The sequence below is a fragment of the Arachis ipaensis genome, chromosome B04 (assembly GCF_000816755.2).
Source record: "Arachis ipaensis cultivar K30076 chromosome B04, Araip1.1, whole genome shotgun sequence".
In the NCBI taxonomy this organism is placed as follows: Eukaryota; Viridiplantae; Streptophyta; class Magnoliopsida; order Fabales; family Fabaceae; genus Arachis; species Arachis ipaensis.
The window spans coordinates 5,686,573-5,696,415 of NC_029788.2; the positions used below are offsets into that span (position 1 = coordinate 5,686,573).

The 9,843-nt window shown below is 40.0% G+C and overlaps 2 protein-coding genes across 2 annotated transcripts; one reads left to right on the forward strand and one right to left on the reverse strand.

Moving 5' to 3' along the window:
• On the forward strand, positions 1,424–3,375 carry LOC107635900. The gene is made up of 4 exons (XM_016339449.1): positions 1,424–1,628; positions 1,870–2,129; positions 2,223–3,018; positions 3,113–3,375. The coding sequence occupies exons 1-4, from the start codon at positions 1,424–1,426 to the stop codon at positions 3,373–3,375; spliced, it is 1,524 nt and encodes a 507-aa protein (XP_016194935.1).
• Positions 3,612–5,390, reverse strand: LOC107635901 (protein MAIN-LIKE 1-like). The gene is made up of 5 exons (XM_016339451.1): positions 5,165–5,390; positions 4,728–5,098; positions 4,511–4,597; positions 4,167–4,433; positions 3,612–4,019 (listed from the first exon to the last, which is right to left on the reverse strand). The coding sequence occupies exons 1-5, from the start codon at positions 5,388–5,390 to the stop codon at positions 3,612–3,614; spliced, it is 1,359 nt and encodes a 452-aa protein (XP_016194937.1).

Genomic DNA, 9,843 nt, shown 5'->3' on the forward strand with positions numbered 1-9,843 from the left:
TTCATTAAAACTATAAAATTAATGACGATTAGTTTTTTATTTTATTATTTTAATAACTTTCTCACTTTAAAAAATCTAAATTTTTAAAAAATATATATAGAGTGCTCTACACGCATTAAATATGTGTATAGAGTGCCTAAATACAAAAAAGTCATATTTTCTAGAAAAAAATGGATCTTATAAAATATGATCTTAAATTATATATAAAAAATTCTTATATAATTTTTTTTTATCTGATAGAATTACACTTTAGAAGATTAATTGAGAAAAAAGAAAAGAAAATTTTATTCTCAATTTTGGACTTTTGGTACACATAACACATGCAAATCCACTAGCAGTGGCGAATTGCAACTCACCAACCTGTTGCGTACGTCTCTTTTGTATGTAATAACTAATGAGATTGTGACGCGTAACCACAAAATAGTAAAATACAAAAAATCGAATAGAGTTCAACCATGCACAGAAACCACCGTGCTTCACAAAGAAACAAAACGAAAAATTAGAATATATTTTGTTCTCTTTCTCAGATTAAATTACACTACAAGAAGTGTGTGTTTTATTTCTAAATCAATTCAATCAATTTATGTTGCGTTGCCAACTTAAAATTTATTTATTTTTGTTGGATTGAATCTAGTTTATCAGGTTTATGATTATAGATGTGTTGGTGGTTTCATAACTTCATTGAGATGTATATATATTGGAGCTAATGGCCTAAGCATACAATGTGTATAATGGAGATTTAGGAAGTATTAGAGATATAACCATTAGTGTTATATTGTCCTGTTAGATTACGTTTTTGGGATGAGTGGTTTCATGATATGGTATTAGAGTTCTAGATCTGAAAAGTCAAGAATCCGATCCTTGGTGAACTCCAAAATCAGCTTAAGCTTTTGGGATGAGTGGTTTTATGACATGAGATGTTTATTATCCTTGGTATCTGGATGGTTATTCTGGATAGTATGGGTGATATTCATTTTATTTATGAACCAAAAATTTAACTCATTATACACATTATACGCTTAGGCCATTGGCTCCCTAACAGTACTCATTGACTTATTGGAATTTTTATGTTTCTGTGTTGACTGTTAGAAATATGTAACTAAAACTCACTTCAAAGATGAATCATATTCTGTATGATGTAGATCGTTAGAAAGGGACCAGACCTAGTTACTGTGACAATTCAAACTTCAAAGTTCTGAATGCTTATCTTCATACTTCGTTCAAACTTCCAACTTAAGGGTAAAGTTGAGAAGAAAGCAAAGACATGAAATTTTTAAGGCTTTTTTATATAATTAAATATGCTAAAAACTTTATTTTTCTATATACGCACGGCAGGAAAATGTTACTGAAATACGCAGGCCCAAGTTTTGGCCGCTGCCCGCGAAATAGGATTCCTCTTCATATCAGGTGTAGCGCCCGCGGAATGGAACAAGAAGCAGCAGGTTCCAAGTCAATTGCGGCGAGTACGAAATGGTGCAGGAGCCATTATGTGGCTGTCACCCGCGAAATGGGGAATATCTGGGACGGCGGCCACGAGTTGGCACCAATTCAACTGCAGCGCACGCGAGTTGGAACACTTCTGGTGTACTGGCCACAAAATGCGATCGTGGTGTGCCTATATAAACGCTGTTGGATCAATCACGGAAGAAGCCATTCTGTATCCACTCTCCTCCCACTCTTCAATATTCTCTCAAGTTCACAAGCTTCTTTCTCTCTTAAAAATTTTTTGGGTATTCAGATTGGGTTGTTTTGTATATAGTTTTGGAGAACGTGTATTTAATTTTATATCCCAATAGAGAAATTTCTCATACAACAGAAGGTATTACATTCGTTTGCGATGATCCATTATGGATAATGATTCCACCACAGACATCGTTGCAAGATCTGAAGAATCTGATTCTGGTTCATACCGGAATGGTTGGGAAAAAGAAATCACGAAGCTGACTTACAGGATGCCGGTTGTAGTGGCCAACTCGTTTGCGTATCAAAAAATGCAGATAAAATCTGATCAGCAAGTGTCGATGATGTTCTCTTATCATCACAGCATAGGTACAATATATTCGTTGGAGCTTTGTCTGAATATTCAGGATATTGGCGGAAGCTCGTCCAGTTCCAATAATGTGGATGGTGTGAGAAATCTGGGAGCGGCTGATTTTGTACCGAGGCCGGATACAAGTAGGGCCCGTAGTCCAAGCTTCAATGCGTTTGTTGTGCGGGAATAGAATGCAAATTTTCGGGAAGCGCGCCCCTCCCCTTCAACGTTACTTGGGTTCGATAGGCATCCCGATGTTGGCATTGCTGAAACTTCTAACGAGGATGACATTGAAGAATTCAGTGGTGATGAGGCAGAAGCCGTTCTGGAAACGCAACCTCTGCATGGCGACAATGTTCCTCCAACACCTGTCGAACCGGTAGGTGGAAGTGTATCCTCCAGCACACCTGCACACTACCTGTCCCTAAATCTTGGAGCAATGCATTCGAGTAACGCAGAGGACAGACCTAGCAGCTACGCTCTGTCAGGCGAGATGGAGCTCGAGATTGGGTTAAAGTTTCTGAACCGGAAAATAGCGATGCTGGCAGTCAAAAACTACAACATCAATAGGAGTGCAGAGTATAAGGTCGTAGAGTCAGACCAAAGGAGGTATGTATGTCGATGCAAGCAGTTCGGTGATCGATGTCGTTGGATGGTACGGGTTGCGAAGACAACGTCTTCCCGATTTTGGGAAATTCAAAAATACGAAGGGCCTCATAGTTGCCTGGCAAGTTCGATGTCTCAAGACCATGCTCAACTAGATAGCAATGTGATCTGCCAGCACATATTCCCCATGGTGCATGCTGATGCGACTATTTGTGTAAAGGTGTTGCAAGGATCGGTAGAGTCAGCGTACGGGTACAAGGTGTCTTACAAGAAGGTTTGGCACGCGAAGCAGAAGGCAATCGCAAGGATCTATGGTGATTTGGACGAGTCGTATGACCAGCTGCGCAGATACTTCAATGCGCTGCAAGCTTTTGTCCCAGGTAAATCCTTGCAATTTACTTTCGTACGGTCTTTGCTCTTAGTTGTCCATTTACTCCTTAACAACTTTGACTAAGTAAAACAATTGGTTTGCAGGGACAATTGTTGACCTCCAAACGGTTCTGTACTATGTCGGAAACACCCTTGACCGTGATAGTGTCATGTTTCACCAGGTTTTCTGGTCGTTCCCTTCATGTGTTCAAGCGTTTAGGCATTGCAAGCCGCTGGTCTCAGTAGACGGAACACACCTGTACGGGAAGTACGCTGGCACCCTTCTCATGGCCATAGCACAGGACGGAAACAACAACATTATGTCCGTCGCTTTCGCCCTCGTCGAAAGAGAGAACACAGATTCATAGTACTTCTTCCTGACCAATTTGAGGAGACATGTAGCGACTAGGCCAGGAGTTCTTCTTATCTCCGACAGGCATGCTGCAATAAAGGCCGCATTGGAGCGTGAAGGATGTGGTTGGGAACACAATGTTTATTATGTACGGCATATTGCTTCCAACTTCGCAACAAGTTTCAAGAGTAAGGAAGCCAAAAGACACCTAGTTAATGCCGCTTATTCGAAGACGCAAGAGCAGGCGCAGTACTACCTTGAATTAATTAGCAGTGAGGATCCCGTAGCATCGCCACAGATGATGGGTTGGATAAGAGGGTTGGAGCCACCTAAATGGCTGTAACACCTTGATGAGGGCCGACGATATGGCATAAAATGCTGAATGGAAGATGGCTGGGTAGGCTCCGCTTGAACAAAAGGTTGCGGGTAGTAGTAGTCCCCAGGAACTGGAAGAGGCTGTGATGGAGCATGGTAACCCATGTCTGGCTCAAAACCGGGGCGGTCTTCCTCTGGTAAATCCGGCCTATCCTCCCCAGGGTCAGCATGTTCTTCAACTCTGCCTCTGCGAGGACGGCGACGACGATGGTCTCGGGGAACCGGTGGCAAATTAACAACGGGGCCTCTTCCATACTCTTCCGGTGTGCCTGCAGGGACAACTTCCTGCCTTGGATCATGGAATGCATCAGGGGCAGACAAAAACCTCCTTGTTCTGTTGCAGTACCACCTATAGTAATCTTGACTGGGACGCAATGTATCTGCACGATCAATGTGCAGCCTGTATGCATCACCTCGCCGGTTTGCTCATACCTCAAACCACTCAGATAGTCTAACGGGCCACCATCCGTCATTATTGCTGGCCGACTGTCGATGGAAAGTATCAATATTAAGCGGAGGGTTTGGAGGTCCTTGCTTTCCCCCAAATTGACGCAACACTCGGTCAACATTTAGGATCTCAATCCATCTGAAAAATATGAGAGGCACAACGGCGGTATAGAAATCTCCATGTGGGTGGCCGAGGAATTCAGCCGGAACACTAGACAGAATCTGTGGGTCCATGTACGGTTTCCAAACAAACTACACATAAAAGAAACCCCTTCAGTAAAAGCATATACACAGTTGTTCGTAACATATTAATAACAACTAGCACTAACCTCATCCACGTGCAGATTGTTCAACCTCAGACGGTGCCTCAATAACCGCTGCTCAGCATAGTCATTTTGTCCTTTTTTTCCTGCCATCTGTTGGACAACGACAAAATTTAAAAAAAAAAAAGAATTTCCAACCGCAAAGGATAGCTGAGAAAAGTCACAAAGTGAGAAGACATATACCATACCTCGTGGCTAAAGGAAAACTATACGGTGTCATGACATTCGGTGCCAAGAAAGGTAACCTGTAGTATATCCACGACATGAGCAACGTATGACAACCGGCCATACCCTCAACACTATAATCTATTGCTAAGCACATAGCACGATATAACCAACAGAGGACGGCGCTACCCCAACTGTAGGTGCAGATGGCATCATAGTCAGCCAATAACGGCAGATATCGAACATGCACCGTGTTATTTGCCTTGTCCGGAAGAAGCACACCTCCCAACAAGTAAAGTATGTAACACCGTGCATACTGCATGAGGCCATTATCTTCTAAGTCAAGCGGCATCTGTTGAAGACGAGTTCTGAGCCACTTCAGCTTTATGTTGAACTTCGTTGTCCTTACGTGGCCGACGGGAATCTCACCTAGAAGTTCATGACACCATTACCAAATATCTCTTTGGTGAAACTTGCTCCATGACCTCAAAGTACCACTAACAGGCTGACCATCAACAGGTAACCCTAACTGCATTGCTACATCCTCCAGGGTTATCGTACACTCGCCCCAAGGGAAGTGGAAGGTGTGTGTCTCCGGTCGCCATCGTTCAACCAAGGCACTAATAAGTGGATTGTCGTACTCGAAGTGCTTGATCAAAGAAGCGTGGTAAAATCCCGTGCGTCTTAGATAAGGCTCAAGCCTCTGCCGCCTAATTTCCATGCTTGGATCCGCAGGGTTGGTGCACGAAATTGTGATCTCCAGGCTCGAACAAATCCTGGTAATGGCTCCAAAGCTTGGTGCTCTGATCTTAATTCATGATTGTCACAACTTCGATACAACTAACCAGCAAGTGCACTGGGTCGTCCAAGTAATACCTTACGTGAGTAAGGGTCGAATCCCACGGAGATTGTTGGTATGAAGCAAGCTATGGTCACCTTGTAAATCTCAGTCAGGCAGATATAAATGGATAATGGTGTTTTCGAATTTAATATAATAAAATAGGGATAGAAATACTTATGTAATTCATTGGTAGAAATTTCAGATAGGCGAATGGAGATGATTTCGTTCCTCTGAACCTCTGCTTTCCTGCTATCTTCATCCAATCAGTCTTACTCCTTTCCATGGCTGGCTTTCAAAGCCTTGGGATCCTTTTTATTTGCCCTTGCCTTTTGGTTTTAAGGGTTATTGGCTTTTTCTGCTCGCTTTTTCTTTTTTTTTTCTTTTTTTTTTTCGTTGATCTGCTCCTAATAGTTTTGTGGAGGAAAGTGCATTTGAGGCATTTTCCGGGATCTCATGGTGATGAGCTTCGTGCGCCTCTTGAGCTCCATGATTGGGCTCTCTTGCTTGCTCCATCTTCTTCTTAGTGATGGGCTTCTCTTCCTTAATAGGAATGTCTCCTTCTATGAAAGCTCCAGCTGAGTAACATAGATGGCAAATGAGGTGAGGGAAGGCTAACCTTGCCATAGTGGAGGACTTGTCAGCCACCTTGTAGAGTTCTTGAGGTATAATCTCATGAACTTCCACCTCTTCTCCAATCATGATGCTATGGATCATGATGGCCCGGTCTATCGTAACTTCAGACCGGTTGCTAGTGGGAATGATTGAGCATTGAATGAACTCCAACCATCCTCTAGCTATAGGCTTGAGGTCCAATCTTCTTAGTTGAACCGGCTTGCCTTTGGAGTCAACCTTCCATTGAGCTCTTTCTACACATATGTCCATAAGGACTTGGTCCAACCTTTGATCAAAGTTGACTCTCCTTGTGTAGGGGCGTGCGTTCTCTTCCATGTTTGGCAAGTGAAACGCCAACCTCACGTTTTCCGGACTAAAATCTAAGTATTTCCCCCGAACCATTGTAACATAGTTCTTTGGATCCGGGTTCTTACTTTAATCATGGTTCTTGGTGATCCATGCATTGGCATAGAACTCTTGAACCATTAGGATGCCGACTTGTTGGATGGGATTTGTTAGAACTTCCCAACCTCTTTTTTGAATTTCATGTCGGATCTCCGGATACTCATTTCTTTTGAGTTTGAAAGGGACCTCAGGGATCACCTTCTTCTTGGCCACAACATCATAGAAGTGGTCTTGATGGGCTTTGGAGATGAATCTTTCCATCTCCCATGACTCGGATGTGGAAGCTTTTGTCTTCCCTTTCCCTCTTCCAGAGGATTCTCCAGTCTTGGGTGCCATCAATGGTAATGGAAAAACAAAAAAGCTATGCTTTTACCACACCAAACTTAGAATATTGCTCGCCCTCGAGCAATAAACAAAAGAATAGAAGAAGAAGAAGAAGAAATATGGAGAGGGAGAGGGAGATGTGGTTTCGGCCAAGGAGAGTGTAGAGGGGTGTGTTGTGTGATTTTGATGAAGAATGGAGGTCTTTATATAGGGAAGGGAGGGGGGTTAAGGTTCGGCCATATGGGTGGGTTTGGGTGGGAAATTGGATTTGAATTTTGAAGGTAGGTGGAGTTTATGAGGTAGGTTTATAGGGAAGAGTGGATGGATGTGAGTGGTGAAGGTTTAGTGGGGAAGAGAGATTGAGGTGATTGGTGAAGGGTTTTTGGGAAGAGTATTTATGGGGTTGTGTGAAAGAGAGTGGTGAGAAGAAGTGAGTGGAGGTAGGTGGGGATCCTGTGGGGTCCACAGATCCTGAGTGGATCCTGTGGGGTCCACAGATCCTGAGGTGTTCAAGGATTTACATCCCTGCACCCATTAGGCATGTAAAAATGCCTTTGTACCCAACTCTGGGCGTTCAGCGCCAGGTTGGTGGCCATTTTGGGCGTTCAACGCCCATCTGTATGCCATTTCTGGCGTTGAACGCCAGAACCATGCCTGTTCTGGCGTTCAGCGCCCAGAAGCTACCCATTTTGGGCGTTCAGCGCCAGAACCATGCTCTGTTCTGGCGCTGAACGCCAGACAGATGCTCCTCCAGGGTGTGCTTTTTCTTCTGCTGTTTTTGATTCTGTTTTCAATTTTTATATTTATTTTGTGACTCCACATGATCATGAACCTAAGAAAACATGAAAAAAAATAAAAATAAGAATTAGATAAATATTGGGTTGCCTCCCAACAAGCGCTTCTTTAATGTCAATAGCTTGACAGTGAGCTCGCATGGAGCCTCACAGATGGGCAGAGCTTTGTTGAAACTGATTCTCTTCTGTATTGCTTGGGAGAGCACTAGGAGGGATTTCAGTGATCCTTTTACTCAGCTGGCCCACTTGTGCTTCCAAGTTTCTAATGGAAGACCTTATCCTGCTCATATGACAAAGAAGACGGCACAGAAAAATAATAATAATAATAGAGATCCTTTATACCACAGTATAGGGATCCCTGTGTAAGTGGAAGAAAAGAGGGGGAGATAAAGAATGTGATGTAAAGGAAGAAACACAACTGTAAGGATGGAAGAGATGTGAGATGAGATGTTAGGATATGAATGAATAAATAGAATAAGATGGGAGAGGGATAATTTTCGAAAAATATTTTGAAAAAGAGTTAGTGATTTTCGAAAATGGTTTTTTTTTTTTTTTGAAAATTGTTAGTATTTTTTCGAAAATTAAGATTTAAAATTTAAAATAATAGTTAATTAAAAAGAAATTTTGAAAAAGAGGGAAGATATTTTCGAAAATGAGAGAGAGAGAGAGTTAGTTAGGTAGTTTTGAAAAAGTTAAGAAACAAACAAAAAGTTAGTTAGTTAGTTGAAACAAATTTTGAAAAGACAAGGAGTTAGGAAGTTAGAAAAGATATTTTGAAATCATATTTTTGAAAAAAGATAAGATAAGAAGATATTTTTGAAAAGATATGATAAAAATTTGTTTTGAAAAAGATTTGATTTTTAAAAATCACAATTAATAACTTGATTCATAAGAAATCACAAGATATGATTCTAGAACTTAAAGTTTGAATATTTCTTAACAAGCAAGTAACAAACTTCAAATTTTTGAATCAAAACATTAATTGATTATGTTATTTTCGAAAATTTGGTATAAAAATAAGAAAAAGATTTTTGAAAAATATTTTTGGAATTTTCGAAAATAACTAAGAATTTTGAAAAAGATTTGATTTTTGAAAAAGATTTTGAAAAAGATAAGATTTTCAAATTGAAAATTTGATTTGACTCATAAGAAACAACTTGATTTTAAAAATTTTTGAAAAAGTCAACTCAAATTTTCGAATTTGATGAGAGAGAAAGGGAAAGATATTTTTTTTTATTTTTGAATTTTTATGATGCAAGAGAAAAACACTAAAAAGATGCAATGCATGAAATTTCTAGATCAAAACAATGAATGTATGCAAGAATGCTATGAATGTCAAGATGAACACCAAGAACACTATGAATGTCATGATGAACATCAAGAACATATTTTTGAAAAGTTTTTTTAATGCAAAGAAAACATGCAAGACACCAAACTTAGAATTCTTTAATGCCTAGACACCAAGAATTAAAGAATGCATATGAAAAACACCAAACAACACAAAACAAAAAATCATCAAGATCAAACAAGAAGACTTACCAAGAACAACTTGAAGATCATGAAGAACACTATGAATGCATGAAATTTTCGCAAAATGCAAGATGCTTATGCAATTGACACCAAACTTATAACAAGACTCAAGACTCAAACAAGAAACAGGAAATATTTTTTATTTTTATGATTTTCTAATTTTTTTGGATTTTTTTTTTCGAAAATATTATGAAAAAGAAAAAATAAGGATTCCAAAATTTTTAATATAAATTCCAGGAATCTTGCATTGTTAGTCTAAAGCTTCAGTCCAGGAATTAGACATGGCTCACTAGCCAGCCAAGCTTTCAATGAAAGCTCCGGTCCAAAACACTAGACATGGCCAATGGCCAGCCAAGCTTTAACACCAGAGTATATTGCTCTTGATAACAAATTGCTGCCTCAGTCCAAATAAATTTAGACATGGCTTTACAGCCAGCCAGGCTTCAACATGCTTCATGAAACACTAGAATTCATTCTTAAAAATTTTGTATAAAATTTTTGAAAACATTTTTATTTATTATTTTTTTTCGAAAACAGATGATAAAATTTTAGAAATATTTTTGAAAAAATTTTTGAAAATAAAATAAAAAGAAAATTACCTAATCTGAGCAACAAGATGAACCGTCAGTTGTCCAAACATAAACAATCCCCGGCAACGGCGCCAAAAA